The sequence below is a fragment of the Cervus elaphus genome, chromosome 7, assembly GCF_910594005.1.
Source record: "Cervus elaphus chromosome 7, mCerEla1.1, whole genome shotgun sequence".
In the NCBI taxonomy this organism is placed as follows: Eukaryota; Metazoa; Chordata; class Mammalia; order Artiodactyla; family Cervidae; genus Cervus; species Cervus elaphus.
The window spans coordinates 10,122,639-10,149,947 of NC_057821.1; the positions used below are offsets into that span (position 1 = coordinate 10,122,639).

A 27,309-nucleotide genomic window follows, 5' to 3' on the forward strand; every position below is an offset into this window, starting at 1 on the left:
GACAAGTGACGTCTAATAGTTTCCTCCTATGTAAAGATAACTTTCACTTGTGGAGGGCTTAGTATGCACACTGCAGTGAATTCTGTACAAACATTTCCACATCTAATTCATCCTGACTCCACAAGTAAGAACTATTATCCATATTTTGCAGATGAGGAAATTGAGGTTCAGAAAGTAATAATAAATACACTTATATGCTGCTGCATTATAAGTAGTACATGCAGCATAGCTAAGAAGCAGCGACCGGATTTGAAACTGGGGATTCTGCCTTCTCCGGGGGTTAATGAGCTCACAAAGAGACGGTATATAAACCGGCTTGCGCCTGGGTTTCTTGCTTTAAGAAACCTATCATTTCTCAGTTGTCACTTTGTCAGGAAACTTTCTCTTATTCCAAACTGGACTCTTTCATGCTTCATTTCCTCCCTCATTGTATTGCACTTGGCCCCATCTAACCCACTACCTACTAACTTTATTGTCTTCCCCAACTCGAATATCAACTCCACGAGGGCAAGGATCTTTGCCTGTTTAGTTCACTGCTGTCTTCTCAGCATTTATACCAGAATGAACATACTTCCGGGAAGATCGAGAATCTCGGCTTCGAGATAGACCACTGAACCTCTCGCCGCGACTCTTGGTACCCCCACTTTCCACCCGCATTTAGGTGAAGGGACGAGCAGGACAAGCCCCGCCCCTCTCCCCGCCCACGACGAAGTTACCGCCTGCGCAACGCAGCTGGAGGATTGGATGACTGGGATTGGATTTTTCTGAAGTCGCGTTTTACTCGTCACTTCCGCTGCGTCGGCCCTGACTGAACGCGTCACTTCCAGGCGGCGCGGAACGGAGTTGCTAACGGCCTGTGGAGCAACATGCCTAAGTGAGTGAGGGCCTGTACTTGGGTGTTCGCGGCCACGGTTACTTTTTGTCTCCCTGCGGGGGAACGCTGAGCGGGCTCTGGCTCCGGTAGCCTCTAGGGGAGCGAGCGGGTCAGGGGAAGGACGGACGACCCGGATTTCTCGTTACTCCTTTTCGAGTGCGGAGGTCGACTCCGCAGAGGCAGCCAAAAAGCCTAACTTGTGTCAGAACGTTTTGTTTGAGGTCTTCATATAGTGAATAGGTCTTTTACTTTATTTTATATTTCAGCTTCAGTGAATAGCAGCTCTGATGGGCATCTGTTAACTGGTTGTCATCTTCTCTTTTTTTCTTTACCTCCCCCCCTTTTTCCAGATTTTATTGTGACTACTGCGACACATACCTCACCCATGACTCTGTAAGTAGTGTTTCTTTTCAGTTTCAAAAAACCTTATGCCTGCCATTTGCAACAACGTGGATAGACAGAGAGTATTATGCTTAGTGAAATAAGGTTGTCAAAGAAGCATACTCTTTTTTATCACTTATACGTGGAACCAAAAAAATGAAGCAAAACGGATGTGTATAACAAACAGACTCACTGATACAGAGAAAAGCTAGTGGTTACCAGTAAGGAGACAGAAGTGGGGAGAGGCAAGATAGGATAAGGGATTAAGAGTTTTAAACTACTATGTATAAGATAGATAATTGTACAACTGAAGGGAAATATCGCCATTATTTTGTAACTTGAAATTTATTTGTAAATTGTATGGCCTGTGAATTACAGCTCAATAAAACTGTTACTTTTTTTTTTTTAATGAAAGGAAACCTAAGCAAAGCCTTGTATGTAATAAATTAGATTTAAAAATTTTTTTGTAATTTCTGCTTTTCATCTCGCTAAGGTTTAAGGGCTACTGCTTGAAGAAACTACTTGGGGTGTTTGTTTTCCACCCTTCCTGTAACTGTATTTATAATTCAAAGTTATATCTTCCATCAGTCAGTGTTTTCAGTGGAGATCCACAATAGTAAAAGCTTTATTTAGCAAGTTTAAAGATGAAGAAAAAAGTCTGTGACAAGTAAAACCTCTAGGAAAATGTCCTGAGGTTCTAATATTTGTTTGTGTCAAGGCTCTCAAGTGTTTGACTGACTAAACTGGAAAGAAATGCCTACATTTTGAGGAGAGTATTTTGATTAAAAAAAGAATTAACAGATAATAACAACAACTAAGATTGAATATTGTGTGTCAGGCAGTGTTCCACATGCTTTACAGTGTCATTTTGTTTAATGCTCATGATAATCCTATGAAGTTAGTATTATCTCCCATTTTACAGAGAGGGAAGCTGAAGTAGTGTGGAAAAATAATTGGATGTTAGAAAACCGTTAAGTTGTATAGAGGTGGAAGATGAGCCAAGCAGTCTAACTCCAAAGCTTCTATGCCATCAGCTCTCAAATTTTTCATTTCACGGTCCCTTTACACTCTTAGGAATTACTGGATGGTAGGTTAAATGATTTATCTCCATTAAAATTTTCTGTATTTGAGGTTACTTAAAAATATTAATTCATTTAAGGTAAGGACAGCAGAAGTAACACTTTAAAAGTGAAAAATAGCTATTTTCCAAAACAAAAAATTTAGTGTGAAGAATGGCATTTTAACCTTTTTGGAGTCTTCTGTAACATCTGACTTAATTGTCTTCTACTTTAAATCTGTCACACTTTGTTTTGGTTGAAGTATATGAGGAATCCAACTTCACATGTATGTAGGATCTAGGAGTACTTTAATACTGTTTTGAGACATTTGTGGATATTTAATATTCTTGTATTACTGCACCAAAACTCAACACATAGTTAGTTGCAGTTTGGAATCTAAACCATGTCAAGTGCTCTTAACATTAAAACTCACTGGTCTGTCTTGCACTTTGAATGGTGTCTGTGAGCCACACCTTGAGAATTGCAGCTCTCAAGTTTTTTAATCAGAGAACTGATTAAACTGAAACTCAATCATGATGCCATCATGAATAGTAGCTGCAAGAAGTTAATTGATTTCTCTGTTGTCATTTCATTTGGAATTCTAACATATGGTCAGCTGTAATTCAGCATTAATAGATTTGTGGAATATGTATTTCTTCCTCCTAAAGAAATAATAGTTGTAAGTATTATATTATTAAAGATTGGAGGAGCCCTCTCAGTCATTTGGTATTAGTAGTAGCTTGCCTACAGAGCTCTGTCTTTTTTGTTTTGTTTTTGTATCCCTAACCCCCTCTCTAGGTCAAACCCTTCGTTGTAATTTTCTGAAGTTTGTGTGGGACGCTATGCCTTTCTACCATTTTCCAGTGCTATTTTGTCATATACTCACTCTGCTTGCTAATGCTAGAACTCAGAAACTGGAAAAATCTCTCTTTATAATAAATACCTCTTTATAAGACATGTCAGGAATCCCTATAATACTGTTTTTCTAACATGATACCTTGTGAAAATAAGTTTCCACGGTGACTGAAGCAGTCCCTGTGGTGGACTTTGAAATGTATAGAAGGTTCAGTGCTTTTTGCTGGTTCTTAGGCATGATTTTGTTATTAGGCTTAAGGCATCATTGTGGTATTAGTGTAAGCAGTGACTGGGAGACAGGGAATGGTATTAATATTTTGAGATATACACCAGTTTCTGAGATACACACAGTTTCTGCTCATGTGACAGTGGTCATATCTGCTACGGCTGAAGCAATCACGTGAAGGGAGGTAAGAGGGAGGAAGGCAGTCATGAGGTGCATCTGAATGCGATCTGGATTCCAGGCCTTGGTTTGCTACTTACCATGTGTTTTGAGACACATCTTTAGGCATAAATAGAAGATGATAACCTTGTGGTTTTTAAAATCAATTTTATTGAATTACATATATTCAGTTAAATGCATATATTTTAAGTGTACAGTTTGATGATTTGTCAGATGATTACAGCTTGCTGTATGCATAAAGACATAGAACATTTCCGTCACTCCAGAAGGTTCTCCTGTGCTTTTTTGTAGTGAGTCCCTGTGCACCCCGACCCTGACTGATCTGGCTTTTATGACTAAAGATCATTATTACTGATTTTAAACTTTATATGAATGGAGGCTTAGATACTCTGTATGTTTGATTTCTTTTGCTCAGCATGGTTTTGAGATTTGTCTGTATTGCATATATCAGCAGTTCATTCTTTCTGATTGGTATTTCACTGTATTGTGCACCTGTGGTCTTATGGAGATTGAGGCACTACTTGTAAAGTACGTAGCATGGTGTCTGGCATGTAGTAAAAGTTAAATAAGTGTTAACTTAAAAGGTTAAGTGTGTGAAGTTTCTTATGTCAGTTTTATCTCAGGAAAACTGTTAGATGAGCTAAAGGTCTGTGAGGGATTCACATAGAATCTATATTCTAGACCTATGGTCCTTTATTTTATTTTATTTTTTTAATTTTTTTATTAGTGGGAGGCTAATTACTTCACATTTTTTTTCTTTTCTTATTTTATTTTTTAATAAATTAAAAAAATAAAATTAATAAAATATAAATAAAAAATAAATAATAATTTTAAATTTAGAAAAAATTTAAATTTCTAAAAAAAATTTTTTCTTTAAAAAAAAATTATATTAATAAAAAAAATTTATTTTTTAAAACCCACTGAAATGTTGTGAAGTAACTATGGTCCTTTAAAAGACCATATTTCCATAAACTGTTATTTAAATGTATGTAAGCTATATTGATTTTCCATAGAATAACCTAAGAAAGGGCACTAAAATGATACTGTGTTTTAAATCAGTGGATTGCAAACCTTTTCTTCACATGCCAGATTTTAATTATTTTAGGTTTGTGGGCCATACGGTCTCTGTTGCAGTTACTCAGCTTTGCTGTTGTGGAGAGAAGACGTAGACTCTCCATAGACAAAGTCAGGTAGCTGGGCCCTGGTTTAGATAACACATGCAGTAGGTAAATTACCACCGTACATCGCTGGAAAATGTTTTTAGTGATGCTTTGGCACCCAGCTAAAGCTGTCAAAGGTAGTGAGGCTACCTACAAAAAGGTAAGGCTTCAGAAAATTTCTGGTTTCGGATTGTTTGTTTCTTTGACTGATAACTACGTTTTTGTTTTACAGCCATCTGTGAGAAAGACACACTGCAGTGGTAGGAAGCACAAAGAGAATGTGAAAGACTACTATCAGAAATGGATGGAAGAGCAGGCTCAGAGCCTCATTGACAAAACCAGTACGTTGCAGTCTCCTGTTCTGGTGGGGTAGAATGGTCCCATTCTTTCTTGTCCCTGTGTCTCTGTTGTTTTTCAGAGAAGCAGCTCATTCTGAATGATAAATAGGATCATTCTGATGTGCTGAATAAAAGAAGTGGAAGGTCGTTGGTTTCCTGGGGATATAGGAAAACATTAATATTAATTTTTGACATTAGAGCAATCAGATATTGGTTAGACTAGGAAGTTGGGTAGAGAAGAATGAGTAGTCTAATGCTTCTCTTGATGTGGACCAGATTTTGTAGCAAATTTATAATCTCCTTTATTGTGATTTGTAATTTTTAGATTGGTTTTCCTATTACAGTGTGAAAAGGTAGAGGTGAGCTTGTAGTTCTCTTTGAAGAGACTTATTCTTCCTGTCCTGACAAAGATAACTGGTCACAAAGGAAGTAACTGATATGACAGAATAGTCTGGGTATGGTTTGGACTCTTGCTGTACATGCTATACTCGTTTTGTTTAATTAGGAACATTTTTGTTGTTTGGGGTGGTAAGGTACAAAGCACTGCCAGAAAGAGATACTGTATTTTTATGTTTGATCATCCTAATGTATCTGAAACATGGCCTTTTCTAATTGTTCATCGTACCCACAGCTGGCAGGCAAATGTGGACTTTGATCATGGTGTGTTTTTTTTTTTTTTTTTTTAAAGCAAGACTGTCATGAAAAATTTTAAGCTCAGGAGAAGGAGAACTTTAAAGAAAGAACCTCCTGTGACTGCCACGCCTGTATCATTCAGCTGCAGCATTGTCTTGTTTATACCAAAGTTGTCTAACGTAGCACTGTTGATATTTGGGGCCTGATCGTTCTTTGTCAGGGGCTCTTCACGCACTGTAGGCTGTTCATCAGCACCTCCGACCTATACCCAGTAGCCGCCTGTAGCAGTTTCCAGTATCTCCATGCGCTGCCTGGTGTCCCTACAGGGACAAAACTGCCCCTTGTTGAGAGCCACCAGATACCTTCATCTACTTCCTTTCCCCTCCTGGATTATTATGGGACAAATCTCAGAAATTATCTCATCTGGGAAAAAATTGTAAGGATGAGTAAATGTTGTTGATGAAAAACTTTTAGAGGAGAAGAAGTGAGCCCTTGGGGATGGACTTGATGTTCATGGTTGTGTTGAGTCCGCTACTGAGCCAGTGACATTGCCACTCCCTCTTCAGTCTTTGCAGGCTGTCCTGCACAGGATGTGGGAAGTGTCCTGGTTGGAAAAGCCTTTATTGGGGGATATGATCCCTTAGAGAGAACAGGCTCTTTGGGGGCTTGTGAATAGCTATTCATAAATCTCTACTCAGGGTCATTTTTTGCATCTGGTCTTCGTGAATTATCAGTGATCTCCTTGAGTGATTTGACCTCCTTTGCACTAGTGAGGGTGGAGTGGAATGGGGGCGTGTCTGGGCTGCAGACTGCACTGACTTGAGAAAGTCATATTCAAGAATAGACTTTATGCATGTGTATTTTAGTGTTTATTTATGACTGTTTTCCAAATATAAACAGTCTTCAGTTTCTCTTGTTTTCATTTGGCCTCATGTTATCTGAGAGAAAAATTAAACGGTAATTGTATCGGACATTTTTTTAAAGATCATAATCTCCTTCAGAGCAGGCCCTTGGCTTTGAATTTGAAATCTTTGTTTCTTTAACATCTCTTAGCTTAGTACATTAATTTCAAAACTGGTGAACCAAAATGGTGTATTGTTTTGATGCAGGAGAGCATATATAGGAAGGACTGAAATTTTACAAAGCCTGGCCGCTGGGCACTTATCACACATTTTTCAAATTAAACTGAACAGCTTAAATTGAGTATAAACTGCATCTGCAGATTAGAGATGACTGCTTCTCATCAGTAAAACATTTATAGGTGGGAGGTTTTCACTCACAGTTAATTAGTCTCTCATAGTTATTTAGCCATAGGAATGCTGATGAAATAAAACTTGGTTAAAAAACCCAGATCAGTAAACCAGTTAATTGCAGTTTTAGCTGGTGAGTATTTAAAGTTGAGTTTGACCATGGTGTTGTAATGCTAGATGAAAGATTTTTAGAGTGAAATAATGGGACCTTTAAAGATTGTAAAGAACGTGGTTATTTTAGTAATTAAATGGGTTGTTGAATTCTTATTCACTGTTGTTTTTATTTACTCTCTCCAAAGCTGCTGCATTTCAACAGGGAAAGATACCTCCTACTCCATTCTCTGCTCCTCCTCCTGCAGGGGCAATGATCCCACCTCCCCCCAGTCTCCGTAAGTTTGTAAAGTTTTTACCTTATTAGGTGTAACTGGGAAGATTATCCTTGATGTGGTGAGATTCTCTCACAGTAGGCTTTCAGATGCTCATCAGATGAATGTTGTTGTTGTTCAGTCACCCAGTCATGTCCGACCCTTTGTGACCCCGTGGACTGCGGCACGCCAGGCTTCCCTGTCCCTCACCATCTCCCGGAGTTTGCCCAAGTTCATGTCCGTTGCATCGGTGAATATATAGACAGTAATAGATGACAGCTTCAGTGGTATAATTTCTGAAATATCTTTAGTGTTACATTCTTATTGCACTATTACTAGGTCTCAAGTGGGTCTGAGACAGATACAATGGATAGCTCTGAATGTACCTGTGATTATGAGCTGATGTATAAAGAGGTATTGCCAAGGTATTAAATTATTTACTGCTATGAATGCAACACTGGAGGACTGAAACAGCTGATAAACTCCTCAGTCTCTCCCAAATTTGTAACCCATCTAACACCAATATATATACCTTGAGAAAGACAAAAATTGCATAGTTAGGAGTGGGTCAAAGGATTCTTCTGTTCGGGAAGGTTTGTTGTTTCTGCAGAACAGACAGGTGGAGATAGAATAACTAGGCCTAAATTCTTTGTCCTTCCTGTAAGGGTTCAGATTGAAATTGAACTCAGAGACCTAAATTCAGTCCTGTAAGTAATCATGGATATAAACACAGAGAAGCAGGCTAGACCGTTAGTGACCCACCAGCCCCTTCTTGGAATCTTGCCATCCTGGGACCTGATCAGGCTCACAGCAGCTTAAGGTCATCTCTCTCCCTAGTCTGTCCCAGCTGGCTGGCACTCAGCTCCATTATTCTTAACAGTAGAATAGGCAGTGGTATGAATGTACGTAATTAACCTCACCATTTTCTTATTGTTGGATATGTAAGAAACATACGTATGTTTCTCATGTAAGTTGTTCCAGATTGTTGCTGCTGTAAAAGAGTCAGGAATATCTCTGCATATATGTTATCATATTTCCAAAGACTCTTTTAAACCTAGGTTTTGAATTAAAAAAAAAAAAGACCTGAAATTGAAATGAGATACTTGTCGCTTAAGATGATCAATTTTTGTTTTTTAATAGAGTATAGAGTTTAAAATTTAAAACTGTTGGAATTTAATTTGGGAAACTTATCTTCACTTTACACTTCTGTTTGGGAAGGCTCGTTTCTAGTCATAACATAATTAAAGTTTTGTAGCCAGCTATTATAAAACAAATCATAAAAAATTACAGAATTCTTGCAGAATTTGGGCCAGGTCATGAAGCCCTATTTCATTAAAAAGAGAAACTGTTAATATGCAAGAACATCTCAGTCTGAGGCCCATTTTTTATTTCAGCGGGTCCTCCTCGCCCTGGGATGATGCCTGCACCTCACATGGGGGGCCCTCCCATGATGCCGATGATGGGCCCCCCTCCTCCTGGGATGATGCCAGTGGGGCCTGGTAAGTTTGGGTCTCTTTCCTTCTTGGATGCTCCATTGTGTTCTAGCTTTTGATTTAAATAGAATTCTTAATTAGCTGTCTAAATGTACTGCAACAAATTACATTTGGTGAATCTGTGATAGTAAAAAGAAGTACTTTGTTTATCAGTGTGATTGGATGGTATCCAAAGACTTTGTGCACCTGAAAGGAAGATAAGACTGCCTCTTTTTTTCTTCTCCTCTGACCCTCTGGTTTACCTGCCCCTCCTGACTTTTGGCTGATTATAGTGAGGAGAAGGGTAGATACATACTTAGGCTGCTGCTTTCCTCAGTTTTGTTTTGGAGCAGAACTGCCCCCCTATTGCTAATTTTAATCTTTCAGGTTAAGTGGGTTAATTAGTAATTATGAAAAAGATCTTAGGCCTGGTAGTTTTTTATTCAGAAGGGGGGAAAAAAAACTTATACCTCAAACATTTGATTTTAACATAAACATAAATGTACATTGATTTGTAGTTTTCTGATATGCGGTCAGGGCCTTTGCTTTGAGAATAAATCTACTGACTGGAACATCATATGTTTCTTGCATAAACCAGTAAGCCACACTCATAATGCATCCTTTACCAACTTTAGTTTCATTTTTCTTTGAAGTGGTTAGAGACCTTGTGAGGCAGTTTAGTTCCTATTTTTTATGATCTTCTCGCCTACCAAATTTGTGAGTACATTGGGCGGATGATTTGCCTGAGTCTTTCTTAGTAATCAGCATAGTTTTTACAGAAACAGTTCTTTTTCTGTATTTGTATTTCATTGGTTTGCAGAATAAATTATTTAATTAGAGTACATACAACTGACATAAGAAGCCTACACCCCAACTGTTAAGACAATATAGTAGCTTCCTGGTTAGAAGCAATCAGTATGCTTGATGTGGGTGTCATTTAGGGGGGGAAAGTTTAGATAAGGAAAATTTCTGCCTTACTGGCTTGTAAATCCAGAACACAGTCTAAGTGATTCGGATGTCTTTTACATTCTTAAATTGGGGTCACAAATTCAGATTCCTAGAGGGGTTAGGGATGTGAATTGGCAAATGCTTTGACTCATGTAAAGTAAGCTTCTAGAACTCAGTATCCATGTGTGCTTGACGTTTGAGAATACAGGCGTGGTGTTGCTAGTTTGCCTGAGTATTTTGTTGTTATTTTTAGCCAGGATAAAATAATAAAGTATGGCATTTCACTAAAAATAATTGAGTAGTTGGGGAGTGGGCAGGGATAAGAATGGGTGGGGATGAGATAAAGTTGACTACGGGTGGATAATTGTTGAAGCTGGTTGATGGGTACATGGATGTTCATTATATTCTTTTACTCTGCTTGTGTATGTTTGAACATTTCCACAATAAAAAGATGTAAAAAGAAAAAAAAAAAAGATGTAAAGAGGAATACTTGATAGTTACAAGACATATTAGTTGCCATTGCTGACAACTAATTAAGGTTTAATGCACTATGGAGACTGAAGTAAACAAGTGTTCAGGGGCCTCATTTAGTCTTTGGCCTAGATCAGTTTCTTCTAAGAAACTGATACAGGTTATGCTGAATACAGGTTAGGTTATGGAGGGAGTCTTAATAAGATATTTAGAAGTTTAATATTTTCTGTTTCTGCTGAAATTTATCTTAAAGTAAATTCTGTACCTGTTGGATTTTGTGTTTTTGCATATATTTGTGTTTTGCTTTTTGTGATAAGGCTATATTCAACTTTAAATATAGTTTTCTCTTGAATCATTATAAGCCTTTAATCAAAATTATTTAGTTGAAAATAAATAATTAGGTAAAATCTGATATTTAAAAAGAAGCTACGTAACATGAAAATTATGAGGCATAATAATATAATTAATATCGTGAACCCAACACCCAGCTGAGAAAGTGGAACATTACCAGTCCATGAAGCTGCCTGTGTTCCTTCCCAACCCTCACCTGTCTGCTTGCCCTCCCTTCCCTGGCTCATTTATTTGGCTGGTATTAATTATATTGATGGGACACTTAAAAAAAAATTCATTTATAGTTTCTGAAATGCATTAGAAAAATCAGATTTGTGTGTGTGTGCTAATTGTTATAAATCACATTATTGCCTATTATTTTTCTTGACTTGAGCTAAGTATGGTTACTAACAGGTTCTCAGCATGGGCCTCCTGCTCACCTTTCCTACAACTCCGAACAAACGCTTAGTGGTAAGATTGTCCTCTGTGCCTGTGTACATTCATGAACTAGCTCCTGGTTATATGGTGGATAGAAGTGATTAAAAGAGCTGACTGAGTAACATGTGACTTAGCTGAGAATTTCCCTGAGTGAGAAAAAAGGTCAATTTAGGGAACTAGTCCCTGGTGATTTCTGGAAAGCAATCTATTAATAGTTTCCCCCTTACTATCATTAGATCATGATTCCCATATGGTTCTTGTGTTGACCTTTTTGTTTTTTGTTTGAGAATGTCTAAGTAATTTACAGATGTGATGGATTTGTTGCATTTCTTCTGTCAAGTATGTCTTTTTTCCAGCATTTTGCAGGGGGGGCTACTTTTTTGTCTTTAATTGAAGTCCCATCAAGCTCTCATAAGTAGTATTTTTGACTCTCTTTTTTTCTTTTTTTGTTTTGCCTGCAGCTCCTGGAATGAGGCCGCCTATGGGAGGCCACATGCCAATGATGCCCGGGCCCCCAATGATGAGACCTCCTGCCCGTCCCATGATGGTGCCCACCCGGCCAGGAATGACCCGACCAGACAGATAAGGAGATTGGGGAGCCTCTTTATATCAGTTTTATATTACTTGTACTTCACCAGGAGATCATGGTGCTGTGACTCGGGGTGTTTTCTAATTGCATGACAAGGAAAACTTGTTCCCCCTTTCTATCAGAGAGAGTAGTTTTGGAGGGAAGTAGTGGGACAGAAGAAACAATTTTCATTTGTATTGTGAAATGTGAAAATAAAATTGTCAACTCTTTTAGTTAAAAATGTGTTCCCTTTTTTCTCCCTTCTGTGTTCTTTTTGTATTATAACAGAGATTCCTGTTATCTTTCTCTAGCTCATTCTCCCTTCAGCATGCCCTCTGCCTGACATTGTTTCCCTTAGCTGTAGAGTGGGTCCCTGTGGGGTCCCTTGTCTTTATTTAGTAAAGTTCGCTTGTGCAAAAACTGGTAAATCCAACACTTGTAGAGCTTTTGTCGATTAAAATAATAAAGAGCACCTGGTTAATTTTTCACATTAATAATACTTTGTGTAGTAAGTGGACAAGTTTAATTTAAAAGAAGCATAAACTTCTTTTATGCTGAAGTAGGGAAAAAGGCTTCACAGAGAGTGCATGTCAGCTTGCCAAGAACTGCCTTAACCTCAGCTTCTCCTTCACTCAGCTCCTCTTTTTCTTGGGCTTCATATAGAAAATTCTCTATTAGTAATAGAAAACTTAGGCAGATTTTCATTGTGCAGAAGGTATCTTGAGAACGTCATTTGTTATGTCACCAGGCTATAAAAGGAGGATATTTTCAGGGAGGCATCTAGAAAGTAAGCCATTGCCACTGTCCAGCTTAGTGTAAAATCTAAACTCCTGTTTCATATTACAAGTGGGAGTAAACATTGTTAAAACCTCCGGGGAGGGCAGTTTGGCAGTATCACTCAGAATTACAGTACTTGTGTCCTTTGACTTAGCGTTTCCAAGTTCAGGGAACAGATTTAACCTATAGATAGACTTGTATGAAATGACATGTGTACAAGATTATAGCAAAAAACTGGAAATCACACTGGTGTCTGATGAGAGGGGACTGATCAAAGATGTTAACATCCACATTGTGGCACATTCCGTGCATGTTGAAATAGAATAAGGAAGTTCTGAACCGACAGGGAAAGATTTCCAAGATACACATTGTCCCGAATCTTGGTTTGTTCACATAACAATGTCTTGTTTGCTGCTGTCCTTTTGTAAAGGAAATACCTGTATATGCCTGTGTGTGCTTAAAGGATCCCTGGAAGCACAGTTCAGCAACTGGAAATACTGGTTGACTGTAAAAAGTAAAAGAATGGCTAGGGGACAGGGATGAATGAGAAAGGTTTGCCGCTTTTTTGTATCTGTTGGATTTTGAATCATTCTCTATTGAAAAAAGCCACCTTTGCCATGTGAGGCTATTGTTAAATGTGATGCTATGGCAGAGGGTGCCCTAAACCAACAGTTTACAAACTGGCTGGTGATCAGAATTACAGAAGACCTTTCCCAAAGTAAAGATTCCAGATTTGGGGACTTGGTGGCCCAGTGGACTGCCCCTTCCAGTGCAGGGGCGCAGGTTGAAGCCCTGGTCAGGCAGCTGAGATCCACATGCCTTGTGGCCAAAAAATCAAAACATAAAACAGAAGAAACATTGTAACAAATTCAATAAAGATCTAAAAAAAAGATCCCAGATTTTGATTCTACGTATCTAGTTTAGGGCTTTGGAAATTTGTGTTTTGAGAAGGCTCCCTAAGAAATTTTGATTATTCAGTGGGTTTGGCAAGCTCTGTCTTAGGATCTATTATACTCAAGAATACAACTGTATATATGTGTGTGTGTTCATAATTTTTAAAAGATTTGTAGCTAGAAAGTTAAATGACGATAGGTTGATTGCTTTTTTTCGTAGAAACTTGTGAATATTTTGAAGAAAAGCTACTTTAGGCAAATAAACCACCACATCTAGGTAAACAAGAGATTAGAAAGAGATTAGATTCTTACAGCCAGACGATCTTTATGCTCAGCCTCTGTAGAAGCTAAGTCAGCTTCTTAGTCTGAGCTTTTGCCAGGAGTACTTGTTGCTTTTTAGTTTTTTATTGTCACATCTTTTTAAGGAGGATTTAAGTCTCAGAAATTGATAGTTTGTGTGTCTTTTATAGCTTACATTTGTTTTTAAAATCTTCTGCAGGCTTAAGGGTTTGTTAGGGAAAACCTTGCCAGTTGAGCTTATATGTGACTCAGCAAGTTTCTGGTTTGGATGGCTCTGTCAGGTCCAGGGTAAAGAGCCTGTGGATATACAGGGAGCCCACAGGTATCTATCTAGGTTTTAAAAAATAACCCTCAGACACTAGGAATAACCCAGGTTTTCCTAAAAGGAAGATTTTTCCACAGTTGTTTTTAGGGTTGAATAAAAGGAACTGAACCTAGATAGCATATTAAAAAGCAGAGACATTACTTTGCCAACAAAGGTCCGTCTAGTCAAGGCTGTGGTTTTTCCAGTGGTCATGTATGGATGTGAGAGTTGGACTGTGAAGAAAGCTGAGCACCGAAAAATTGATGCTTTTGAACTGTGGTGTTGGAGAAGACTCCTGAGAGTCCCTTGGACTGCAAGGAGATCCAACCAGTCCATCCTAAAGGAGATCAGCCCTGGGTGTTCATTGGAAGGACTGATGTTGAAGCTGAAACTCAATACTTTGGCCACCTGATGTGAAGAGCTGACTCATTGGAAAAGACTCTGATGCTAGGAGGGATTGCGGGCAGGAGGAGAAGGGGATGACAGAGGATGAGATGGCTGAATGGCATCACCGACTTGATGGACATGAGTTTGGGTAAACTCCGGGAGTTGGTGATGGACTGGGAGGCCTGGCGTGCTGCAATTCATGGGGTCGCAAAGAGTCGGACACGACTGAGTGACTGAACTGAACTGATCCACTCTAGAAACATTTCTATAGAGTCTTTGAAAAAAGTGTTTTACAAAGTTTCAGGAAAATAATATGACTTAGAAGTTTTAACAGTGAACAAAAGTGGGAATAAATAATTCTAAAGAAGGTTTTTTTTAAAATTTTATTAATTCCTTCTAGGGCAAACTATTATTATAATGAATGATTATCATATGTTTCCTTTGTAAGAGGCTTAAGTTTAGTGCTATTGCTTTATGCCTTTAGACATCTGGTTTTAATTCTAAAATATGAGTCAGCTGTAATGTGAGCATCTGTATAAGTGCAAACCAGAATCTACTAGATACCAAGAACTGAAGAAATTAGGGTCAATGTGGGATAACATACTTGTTTTCTTCTCTATGGGCAGATCCAAAGCTATGAGGAGGGTATTTAAAGTCCAAGCTGTCATCATGTCTGCTGTCTGGCTTTAATAGTTTGTCAGAATGCCAGGCCCCTTAATTTCAAGCTGCATGAGAAATGGGATCCTTGCGTAGAGCTGCAGGCTAACTTGGTCATCCTGTATGGAAAAAGTCCAGTGGTGATTAAGTGTGTGTCCCATTTACATAACTTCAGTCAGATGGTTTCTTTCATTAGGTGAACAGAAGGAAAAAGCCTGGCTGACCTTAGGTTTCCATGACAGAAGTGTCCCGAAGACTTGCCCAGTATATTGTTTACATGAAAACCTTAATAAACATTAACTGAAGATGTTTCTTTCTCTCCTAAGTAAAAACATAAAGGTTAGTCTTTCTGGCACAGGATCAAATACAGCATCTAGAATAGTTCATCAGACAAGTGCAGGAATAAAATAAACTTTGTTGTTTATTGTTCTTGCTCTTTAAGGGTCAGGGTGTGTGTTCAGTTACTCACTCATGTCCCACTCTTTGTGACCCTCATAGACTGTAACCCACTAGGCTCCTCTGTCTGTGGGATTCTCCAGGCAAGAATAGTGGAGTGGGTTGCCATTTCTTTCTCCAGGGAATCTTCCAGACCCAGGGATCGAATCCTTGTCTCCTGCAGATTCTTTATTGTTGATCCATTTGGGAAATCCTTAAGGGTCAGGGTGGTAGATTTCACACTTACAGAAAAGTTGAACTACACAAGCAATATTAATATACCCTTTGACCAGCATCACCCATCACCTTTTGTTAGCTGTTACCATTTCACCTCATTCACTTTATTATTTGCCCTCTGCTTGCTCGCTCTCTCTTTTATTTGGAACCATTGGAGAGTAAATTGTTAATATTATGCCCTTTACCATAAATACTTAAGTGTGTATTTCCTAGGAATAAATATATTCTCTTACACACTGTGGTTTTAGTTATCAACCTTGATTCAATAATTTAATCTACCAACCATGTTTCATATTTGTCCTTGTATTTTTCTCCCCTTTCCTGTACAGAATCCTTTCTGGAATCGTACTTTTTTTGGGTCACATCTCTCTAGTCTCCTTTTAATCTAGAACAGTTCCTCAGCCTCTCTTTGTCTTTATGACCATCTTTTGTTTATCTCACCATATTTTGTTGAATAGAATGTTCCTCACTCATTTTGGGTTTGCCTGATGTTCCCTTATGATTGCATTTGGGTACACGTCCTCAGTTGCATCCCTGGGATATCATATTTGTAGGCAGGCACACACAGGCATCCCCCCTTGTTGATGATAGTATTTGACCACCTACCAGGTGATTGTCCAATTTCTCCCTACTTGTTCCTTTTGAGTAAGTATCTTTCCCTGGCTGTCAGTTAAGAAAAGCCCATAAGACGACTTATGTCCTTATCTAATGATGAGACTTTGAACTCAGCACACGAGGCCAAGATCTCAAAGCCCTTTATAAGTATTTAGCTTTCACAGGGACCCTTAGAAACAAGTCTCTTAATCTTGCCCGCCTCCTTGTTGCCTGTACATCACATCCACTTTTGGGGGATGGTTGTTGAAAGAATACAGAAGTAAAAGGTAGGACAAAGAATTTTACCTCTCCATTCAAATGCTATATTTCCCTCCTCTTCATCGTCTTTAAGTCTCAGGCCTCTGCTGGAGAGAGAAGCATGTAAAGAGGTCAAAAAGAAGAAAAACAGTAGAGCCTAGGGTGGCAGTTTGACATTACTGATTGCTCGCCCTGGTACCTCTTACTATCCTTAACAAGAGAACATCGAGTTTTTATCTGGATGCATGGCCATCTGCAATGCATTCCCCATAGCTTGTAACTAGGTGAGGCCAGGTGGCAAGAGAGAACATGCCTTTTTTTCTATCCTATTCTGTTGACAGGAATGTGGATATGATGTTTGCTTGAAATGCAGGCAATATCTTGGACCATGAATTGGCAACTAAAGATGGTGTTAGCAAGGTAAAAGGAGCACAGGTCCCTAATGGTTGAATAGCTGCTATGTTCTGCCTACCTTAGACTTCTTTTACGTCAAAGAGAAGTAAATATTGAAGTCACGCATTATCTTGAGCTGAACCCACCTGACTGATAAAAAGAGATACTTTCAGAGGAAAGTAGTATTGATGGGCTGAGGCGACTAGGCGATTTCCCTAGCAGTGCAGTGGTTAAGACTTTGTGCTTCCCGTACAAGGGGCGCAGGTTTGATCCCTGGTCAGGAAGCTAAGATGCCACATGTCATACTGCACTGTCTCCCTCCCCCCGCCCACCCCCCCACCCCCGACAAAAATTGCACTCCTGTTAGAAAAGCCTGCCTGGGGTGTACCACTCTAATATTGCTCTGAGTTTGGACACTGTTCTCAGTGGTGGGAACACAGTAGTAAAAGGAAGTCCTTCCTCTTTTGGAGCTTACGTTCTAAAGGGGGAGTCAGACAGTTAACAAAAATACCAGCGTGAGGTGGTATGAGCCATGAAGAAAAGGGGGCGTAGGTAAAGGGCCTAGGGAACGGCAGGCAAGGGGTGGGTCTGTGGGAAAGACAGGAGGGGAGTGGTGGTTGGTAGAAAGCGGTGCAGGTGTTTAGGGCACAGGCTTTCCGGTAAGTACCGAGACCCTGAAGCAGAGTCTGCTTATTCTTTTGGAGGTACAGCAGCAAACAGCTAAAACTGTTGACAGTGATGGACGTTTTATTACCTCGGTTGTGGTGATGACTTTACAGGTGTATAGTGAAAATCACTCAGTCGTGTCCAACTCTCTGCGACCCCATGGATTATACAGTCCATGGAATTCTCCAGGCCAGAATACTGGAGTGGGTAGCCTTTCCCTTTTCCAGGGTATCTTCCCAACCCAGGGATCGAACCCAGGTCTCCTGCATTGCAAGTGGATTCTTTACCAGCTGAGTCACAAGGGAAGCCCAATAATGTATTAAGTATGCTATTTACGCCTGTTAAATTTTAATAAAGTAGAATTAACCCACTGAAATAATGTCCTAATGTCATAGTAAGTTGGGAGTTGCTGAGGCAAGCCACAAATATCAGGAAGCAAACTAAAGACAGGTGGGCTTGAAAGAATTCTGATGGTCATAAGGCAACCAAGTATTTTAAGTAAGTCTATGCAGATGCTGAGTATAAAAGTTAATATTTGGGAACTCTGGGGTTTTCATGCTGTTGTTTAGTCGCTGAGTCATGTCTGACTCTTGTGAACCCTTGGATTGTAGTCTGCCAGGCTCCTCTGTCCATGGGATTTCCCCGGGCAAGCCTACTGGAGTGGGTTGCCATTTCCTTCTCCTGTTACAGGTGTATATGCATGTCAAAACTTTAAAAATTATATACTTTAAATAACATGTGTTCTATGTCAGTCACACCTCAACTTGTTTTTAAAAGTTAAAACTACCACAAACTAGAAACTACTCAAGAATCTTTATAGACAGCGATACCAGCACTTTGCTATTCAACCCTTTGTTCTTGAGTTTTCTATGTTCTTGAGTTTTCTGTGTTTGTATAGTGTTATTTTCCTTTGGCCATTGCGTATGTCCTTTTTTGTCTCATAGAAAGCACACTATGTACAAATGAATGATTTTTTTTTTTTTTGACTGCGCTGCATGGCTTATGGGATCTTAGTTTCCCAAACAAGGAATGAACCCAGGCCACAGCAGTGAAAGAGCTAATCCTAACTACTAGACCACCAGGGAACTCACTAATCATGAATTACTTTTTAAGCAATATTTTTATTTATTTGTTTATTTGGCTGCATCAGGTCTTAGTTGCCGCTTGTGGCGTCTTTCACTGTAGTGCACAGACTCCGTAGTTGTGCACAGGCTGCAGACCACGTAGGCTGAGGCATGCGGGATATTAGTTCCCTAACCAGGGATTGGCCCTGTGTTCCTTGCATTGCAAGGCAGATTCTTAGCCACTGGACCACCACCAGGGAAGATCCCCAATCATGAATTGAGAGATGCGGCTATCCTGCCGGGCAGGTGAGGAAAGCTACTGTCCCTGAAATACAGTGATTACCTAGGTGTTTTTAAAATGTATGGGTTGTGGAATATGGCTCAGCAATAAAAATGAATGAACTTTGATATAACAATTTGGATGTATCCCAAGGGCAGTAGGCTGAGTGAAAAAAGCTAGTCTGAAAGGGGCATCTACTGCATGATTCCATCTATATAAATAACAAGAATTATTGAGATGAAGAACAAAGCAGTAGTTGCAAAGGGTTAGGGATGGTGTTGGGAGTGGAGATGAGGCAGCAGAGAATGACTGTAAAGGGGTGACATGAGGGAGAACTTTGTGGTGATGCAATAATCCTGTATTTTATTGTGGTAGTGGTTACACAGGGCTACACATCATGAATGACAGAGTTACACACATGCATCCGCAGTATCAGTTTCCTGGGTTTTACACTGAACTGTAGTTGTGTGAGATAATAACCACTGTAGGAAAGTGGGTGAAGGATACATGGGGCTTCTCTGTATTATCTTAATGACTTTCTGTGAATCTATAATTATTTCAAAATAAAAAATTTTTTAAAAATATGTGGACTTCTGCTTCCAAAATAGGTGTACATTTCTCTATTCCTACTGAGTACAACTAAAACCCTGCACATTATAGACATAGAAAGCAAGCATAAGAGGTACTTCCCCGGTGGTCCAGTGGTTAAGAATCTGCCTTCCAATGTAGGGGATGTGGGCTCAATGGCTGTTTGGCGAACTAAAATCCCACATGCTGCAGAGCAGCTAAGCCCACTCACCCTAACTAGTGAGCCCTTGTGCTACAGCTACTCAGCCTGCATGCTCTAGAGCCTGTACTCACAACTAGAGAAGCCCCCTCACACCATAGCGAGGAAAAGCCTGCTTGCTGCAGTGAAGAGCCCATGTGCTACGACAAAGACCCAGTGCAGCCAAAAAATTGAAAGAAAACAACAAAAGCATAAGAAACTCTGAAAGGCAGACAGAAGGCGGCTGACCTGCTAGGGAATTGTGACCCAAAGAACAACATAATGAGCTCTCCAGATTTTCTGTTTGCCTCAAAGGTGCCAGACTAGGAGCTGAAGAAGTTGGAACCAGGAAACTCCAATGGGCAACAGACAAAAATACACTCCACGAAAAGTCTGCTTCCTATAGCCAAACAGAAAGAAGGTAGTTTAGCAAGACAGAAAACTTTTAGACAATAACCATTCTATTCCAGCCAAACACCATAGAAACTCACCCTATCCCAACTCATGCCACAAAGACCAAATGGGGAGTTAGACTTCCACTCATGTGAGGTTATAATGAAGTGCCCCAAGCTCCTGCCAGGATGGTGAGAAAGGAACTTGGGTTATCATTTCCATCTGGCAGTAACAGGGCATTGCCCCTCTTGACTGAGATGTCAGAAGTTGCTGAGTCAGAACTTTTAAGGACTTTCATCAATGTCCAGTGGTGATGAGGCTGTCATACCCCCATGTCAGGGGAGCCCTTGTGGGGAGCAGTAACAAAGCCCTCTGCCACTTCCCAGCTAGAGAAGTGTTAGCTGAAGCTTGCTGAAGAGCCAGAACTTTCACTTTAGCCCAACAGTAATGAGGAACTCTTTCCTTGGGTGTCCAAGGACGCTAACTGGGCAACCTGGACTTCTGTTTCTACCTGATAGTAACAAGGGAGTACCTCCCCACTTATGCATTGCAAGGATAAGTTAGGAGAACAGAGCATTTAAATAAGATTCAGAATCACAGAACATAATATGAAACTATCCAGATTTCTATCTAAGATCACTCATTGTACCAAGATCAAGGAAGATCTCAAACTACATTTCAAATGCAATTAATACCTGTCAACAGTAAGCTGAAGCGCTCCTAGAATTATTAGACAAAGATTTTAGAGCAGGCATCATGAAAATGCTCCAGTGAGCAAGAAGATATAAAGAACCAAATGGAAATTTTGGAACCCCCAAATAAGTAAAAAAAATCACGAATGGTCTCAACAAGAAACAGTGATCAGAAATAATCAGAGAACTTGAAGATAGAACAATAAAAAATATCCAATCTGAACAACAGGAAACAGACTTTAAAAAAAATGAATTTTAAGGACCTGTGGGTCCCTGAAGATCTAGTATTCATATTATCACATTTCCAGGAGAGGAAAAAAGGAAAGGGCCAAAAAAGGTACTGCACCAAATAATGGTTGGAAACTTCCCAAGGGCTTGCAAGAGACATAAACCCACATTTTCAAGAAGCTGAGTAAAACTTAATCAGGATAACTCAAAGAAATATACATAGTTAAACTTATGAAAACTGAAAACAAAAAAGTTTGAAAACAGCCAGAGAAAAATGACACCTTACTTTTGAGGGGAAACAATTTGAAGGACAGCAGATTTGTCATCAGAAACCATGGACGCCAGAGGAAGTGGCAAACAGTTTTCAAGTGCTGAAAGAAAAGAATTATCAGTCCAGAATTCTATACCTTGTGAAAATAATGTTTCAGGGGCAAATGGGAAATAAAGATGTTCTCCAGTGAGACAAAACTAAGAGACTTTGTTGCCAGCAGATATACTGTAAAAGAATGACTAGAAGTTCTCCAAACAGAAAACAACAAATGAATGAATCTCATCAGGACGGAAAAATATGGTAAGCAAAAATACAAGTAAGTACAAGAGGTTGTCCTTTTCCTGAATTTTCTAAATTACATTTGATGGTTGATGCAAAAATCATAATACTGATTAATGCAGCTATAAATATACATAGAGGAAATATTTAAGACAACTAGATCTCCCAGAGAAAAAAGGAACATAAAAGATAAGATTTCTATACTTCACTAGACTGGTAAATGGCCATACCAGTAGACAGTGATAAGGTATGCATAAATAATGTAATAACTAGAGAAACAATTAAAAACCATACAACTAAAATGTATAAAAGCTGTAAGCTCAAAACCACTATAGATGTCTTACTTCAAAACTTACTACAGAACTACACTAATCAAGACACTGTGTTACTGGCATAAGATTAGACATATAGATGAATGAAATAGAATTAAGATTTCAAAAATAGACCCATACTTTCATTGGCAACTAGTTTTCTTTTTTATTATTATTTTACTTCCAGTTTTGTAATATAATTGACATACAGCATTGTGTAAGTTTACAATATAAAGCATAATGATTTGACTTACATTTCGAAATCATGACCATAGTAAGTTTAGTGAGCATCCATCATCTCATACAGATAAAAAATGGAAGAAATAGAAAAAATTTGGGGGGAGGAATTCCCTGGTGGTTCAGTGGTTTAAAATCCACCTTTCAATGCAGGTGGCATAGATTCGATCCCCGGTTGGGGAACTAAGATCCCATATGCCACAGGGCAACTAAGCCTGTGTGCCGCAACAAGAGAAAGCCCATCACTGCAGTGATGACCGTCCCTGGCCCCCAAAAAAAAGAAAAAAAAATTTTTTCTTGTGATGAGAACACAGTATTTACTGTTACCTTTTATATAAAACTTATGGCGATGTTAATGATTTTAATCATATTGTATATTTCACCCCTAGTACTTATCTTGTAACTGGAAGCTTGTACCTTTGACTGCCTTCATGTGATTCCCCACTCCCTCTCCTTCTCCGCATCTCTGGTAACCACAAATCAGATTTCTTTTTCTTTTAGTTTGTTTTTGAAGTATAACTGACATTCGACTGATATTAGTTCCTGGTGCATGGCAGTTTATTTTCACCAAGATAATTCAATGGGGAAAGAATATTCTTTTCAATAATGAAAAGAAATTTATTGAAAAATTTCTTTTCAATATGTGATGCTAAGACAACTAGATGTTCACATGCAAAATAATGCAGTTGGTCCCCATATACAAAAATTATCTTGAAATGGGTCATTTCAAGTAAATATAAGAGGTAAAACTACAAATTTTATATGAAAACATACATGTAAATCTTCATGACCTTGGGTTATGCAGTGATTTCTTAGATACAACACCAAAAACACAGCAATATATGAATAAAAAGATAAACAATATAAAAATTAAAAATCTTGTTTCAAAGATTATAATCAGAAAAATGAAAAGACAATAGGAAAAAGTTTTGCAAATAATACATCTGATAAGGGACTTGTATCTAGAATATAAAAAGGATGATTGCATTTGATAATGAAATGACAAATAACCCAATTAAAAAATGGACAAGGAAAAAAAAAAAAAAAAAAAAATGGACAAGGTATCTGGATAGACATTTCTCCAAAGAAGTCATGCAAATGGCCTGTAAGCACATAAGAAGATGCTCAATCATTAGCCACCAAGAAAATATACACAAATTCTTAAGCAAATATACACAGATTCTTAAGCAAATATTAGCAAAGAGAGTGCAGCAATATATAAAAGTAATTATACACCATGTCCAAATGAGGTTTACTCTAGGGATGCAGGCTGGTTCAGCATTTGAAAAACCAGTCAAGGTAATGCATCATGTTAACAGGCTAAAAAAAAAAAATCACAGCATTTAAGCAGAAAAAGCCTTTGAAAAAAGTTAAGCATTTATTCTTGATAAAGACTCTCAGGAAAAATAGGAATAAAGGAGAACTTCATTAAATTGGGAAGAGCACCTATAAAAAATCTACAGTTAATATTATACTTATTGATAAAAGACTGAATGAATGCTTTAGGAACAAAGAAAGGATGTCTGCTCTCACCAGTCTTATTAAACAAAGTGCCAGGATTGGTAGCCCACACTATAAGGCAAGAAAAGGAAATAAAAGGCATTCATATCAGGAAGAAATGTTTTGTTCATTGAACATATCAATGTCAACATCCTGGTTGTGATATGGTACTAAAGTTTTGCAAGATGTTACCATTGGGGCAAGGAACAACAAGACTGGTTCAAAACAGGGAAAGAAGTACGTCAAGGCTGTATGTTGTTACCCTGCTTATTTAATTTATATGCAGAGTATAGTATAGTGAAGTCACTCAGTTGTGTCTGACTCTTGCGACCCCATGGACTGTAGCCTACCAGGCTCCTCGGTCCATGGGATTTTCCAGGCATGAATACTGGAGTGGGTTGCCATTTCCTTCTCCAGCAGATCTTCCTGACCTAGGGATTGAACCCGGGTCTCCCGCATTGTAGGCAGACACTTTACTGTCTGAGCTACCAGGGAAGTCCATAAATGCTGGGCTGGATGAAGCAAACGCTGGAATCAAGATTGCCTCAGATATCAATAACCTCAGATAAGCAGATGACACCACCATTATGGCAGAAAGTGAAGAAGAACTAAAGAGCCTATTGATGAAGTTAAAAGAGGATAGTGAAAAGCTGGCTTAAAACTCAGCATTGTAAAAACTAAGATCATGGCATCCAGTCCCATCACTTCATGGCAAATAGACGGGGAAAGAATGGAAACAGTGGCAGACTATTTGCTTGGGCTCCAAAATCACTGTAGATGGTGACTGCAGCCAAGAAATTAAAAGACACTTGCTCCTTGGAAAGAAAGCGATGACCAAACTATACAGAGTATTAAAAAGCAGAGACATTACTTTACCAACAAAGGTCCGTCTAGTCAAAGCTATGGTTTTTCCAGTAGTCATGTATGGATATGAGAGTTGGAGCATAATGAAGGCTGAGCACCAAAGAACTGATGCTTTTGAACTGTGGTGTTGTAGAAAACTCTTGAGAGTTCCTTGGACTGCAAGGAGATCCAACCAGTTAGTCCTAAAGGAAATCAGTCCTGAATATTCATTGGAAGGACTGATGCTGAAGCTCCAGTAATTTGGCCACCTGATGCGAAGAGCCAACTCATTGGAAAAGACCCTGATGTTGGGAAAGATTGAAGGCAGAAGGGGACGAGAGAGGATGAGATGGTTGGATGGCATCACTGACTTGATGGACATGAATTTTAGCAAGCTCCAGAAGATGGTGAAGGACAAAGAAGCCTGGTGTGCTGCAGTGTATGGGGTTGCAAAGAGTGGGAGACGACTGAGCGACTGAACAACAACAAAAAACCATTGGAGGAACTGTGTAAAGTATACAGGGATCGCTATTCTTACAACTGAATGTTAATCTACAATCATCTTGAAAGGATTCACCTTAAAGAAAAAATATGGATTGGCCCCAAATCTCTTTTGCTTTTATATGCTTTGCATTCTTAGCATTGCATGGAAAGTGTGCTATTGGTGAGAGTCGGAACTCTTCTATTCCATGTGTTTCTTTTAGAGCATAAATTTTTGCTTTCAGTGAAAAATAACTCATTCATCAGGCATGGTGAATCATCCAGCAAGGATGATAAATCTGACCTTGAGGCGAATTTTATTTTACATCGGTGATGTCAGATATCCAGTCAGCTGCTAGGATTCTCTAGGAAAAGGAACATGAAATGCAAGAAATTGCCCAGAGGCCCCTGCATCTGACAGCCAAATTAGAAGGAGGGATTATGATCAATATCCCTGGCAAGAAATCTCTTCTGTGGGATCTATTGGTCCCTAGTATGTATTCTGGTGAGAGGAGGGCAGATGGAGAAATGATAGATTATGCAGTCCTGATGGAAGGACATGGATAGTAGAGAACCCAGGCTGAGGAGGATATGTTCCCTTTTCAAAAGGTAATGGGGGGTGCTTCTGGGAAATATGAACTTACTATGACTAAGAGGCATAGGAATGCATTGTCTATATTAAAAACCTAACATTTATATGCTTCACCATATACTCAGACTATCTCTGGAATCAGGTAACAGTTGTTAGGCGAAGAGAATTGAATGGCTGAGGAACAAGGGAGGGAGGAGACATCCTGACTTTTGCATTATGTTCATGTACATTTGTTTACAAGAACAAATAAACTGGTGGCCAGATTTCCTATAAGCCTGCCTCGGACAGTATTTTGCCCAGATTTTTGCTTGAAGGTTTAAGTCCTGAAACCTGCCAGCTTCTCACCTTTGCCAGAATCTAGGTGTATGGGTGAAATAGGGTGGAAGGATCACTGGACTGAGAGAACACTTGGGTTCTAGCCTCTTGTCTCTCACTAGGTAGCTGTGACCTTAAATAAGCTCTTTCAGCTATTTCCCTGGGCTTCAGTTTCCTTCTTTGTAAAAAAAAAAAGGCGCCCTCTGAAGTCCTTGGTCATTTAAAGTTACCGCCTCCTTTTCTGCTGCCCCCAGCATTTGGGAATGGGGGCCTCTGCAGTGCACCTCGTACGGGCTGAGTAAACATTTACCCGCTGGTTAACTGGACGGAGGCTAAGAGGCGCGCAAAGCGGATGACGAGGCGTCCCCTGTCACTCCAGCACAGAGCAGCAGAGCGCCGCGGAACGATGGGCCTGCGACGTCCTTGAAACTACTCTTCACTCCGCAGCTCCATTCCTGGAGTACAGTTAGCTGGTGCTCAACTAATGAGCGAAAGTGTGAGTGAAATGAACGAGAGGTGGACCGCGAAATGTGCAATTATCTAGTGAATTCCCGCAAAAAAAAAAAAAAAAAATTGGAGACAACGCCGCCCTTCCCCGAGTCTTCCAGGCGACAGCCGAGGTGTGAAACTCCGGCAGCTGACAGGCGAAGCCTTTCAGATTTCGCTTGGCTGAGAGGCGGCAGGCGGGGCTGAGGGAGAGAGCGAGCCTGGAGCACACTCGCCCCGCCTCCCGCCGCGCGCGCCCCACCTCCCGCCGCGCGCGCCCCGCCCCCCTGCGCGCCCCTCCTCCCGCCGCACGCGCCCCCGCCGCCGCACGCGTCCCTCCTCCCGCCGCGCGCGCCCGGGGCCGCGGCGAAGCCGGGCTGGCGGCGCGCGATCTCCGCGTAGCTGCGCGGGTGGGTGGGATCGCGGCAGAGCTCCCGGCGCCGGGGCAGGGGCGGGAGAGCACCATGGCGGCGGCGGCGGCGGCATCCGGTCCCCGCGCCGCGGCGAGGTGAGGGGCCGTGCGTCTCCCTCGCGGCTGAGGAGGCCACAGCCGCCCGTCCGCCTTCCGCGCGGGCCGCGGCTCCGGCATGGCCGGGCTCATTAAGAAGCAGATCCTGAAGCACCTGTCCCGGTGAGAGCGCCAGCGCCGGCCCCGGCCGTCCCGGGCCCGTCCTCGTCCCCTTCGACCCTCCTCCCTAAAGCCGTACTCCTGGCCGGCCTCCCTCTCTTCAGCCCCCGGGCCGGGACTCGGCGGCGACCCCCGCCTCAGCTCGAGCCGGATAGCCCGCTCCGGGGGCCGCGACCGTTGTCACCGCGCTGCTCTGCCCTGGCCCTGGGCCCTGGGGGCCCGGCGCCCCTGCCCCGGCGCGGGTGCCCAGGCTCTCCTTCCCATCGGAAGAGCCCCCGGCCCTCCCGACCGCAGGGATCTCCTGACTGGTCGCGCGCACCTCAGTTCCCACACCGCCGGGCAGGTCACCCCGGTCCCCCTTGCATGCCCCCCGCCCCGCCCCAGGCCCTCTGCCCGGCCCCAGGTGGCCCCCGCGGTTCCCACTCTTTCCTGTCGGCCCCGCGGCGTCTTCTCCGCGCTGCTGCCCCTCCCTCGGGGCCGTCTGCCCGCCTCTTCACCC

At 40.7% G+C, this 27,309-nt stretch overlaps 2 protein-coding genes and 1 long non-coding RNA gene across 4 annotated transcripts in view; 2 read left to right on the forward strand and 1 right to left on the reverse strand.

The window, feature by feature from the left end:
- Positions 1-782: 782 nt before the first annotated feature.
- On the forward strand, positions 783-11,785 carry SNRPC (small nuclear ribonucleoprotein polypeptide C). Its single transcript, XM_043907224.1, has 6 exons — positions 783-874; positions 1,225-1,267; positions 4,964-5,072; positions 7,252-7,341; positions 8,712-8,816; positions 11,438-11,785. Exons 1-6 carry the CDS (start codon positions 867-869, stop codon positions 11,560-11,562), a joined length of 480 nt encoding a protein of 159 aa, XP_043763159.1. The 5' UTR covers positions 783-866; the 3' UTR covers positions 11,563-11,785.
- Positions 11,786-15,128: 3,343 nt separating this feature from the next.
- On the reverse strand, positions 15,129-19,934 carry LOC122696972. Its single transcript, XR_006341966.1, has 3 exons — positions 19,805-19,934; positions 16,435-16,493; positions 15,129-15,511 (listed from the first exon to the last, which is right to left on the reverse strand). It is a non-coding gene; the product is annotated as an uncharacterized LOC122696972 (long non-coding RNA).
- Positions 19,935-26,544: 6,610 nt separating this feature from the next.
- Positions 26,545-27,309, forward strand: part of UHRF1BP1 (UHRF1 binding protein 1) — a 73,604-nt gene continuing 72,839 nt past the window's right edge. Inside the window, exon 1 of one of the 2 annotated variants that reach the window (XM_043907225.1) lies at positions 26,545-26,813. In XM_043907225.1, the coding sequence (XP_043763160.1) occupies positions 26,770-26,813 (44 nt within the window). In that variant the 5' untranslated portion in view covers positions 26,545-26,769. The remainder of the gene's footprint in view (positions 26,814-27,309) is intronic. The other variant, XM_043907226.1, reaches the window with a different exon arrangement.

Coding starts and splice junctions, on each gene's coding strand:
- SNRPC (XM_043907224.1), top strand. Junction 1,268..4,963: donor CATACCTCACCCATGACTCT/GTAAGTAGTGTT, acceptor TTTGTTTTACAG/CCATCTGTGAGAAAGACACA. Junction 5,073..7,251: donor GAGCCTCATTGACAAAACCA/GTACGTTGCAGT, acceptor CTCTCTCCAAAG/CTGCTGCATTTCAACAGGGA.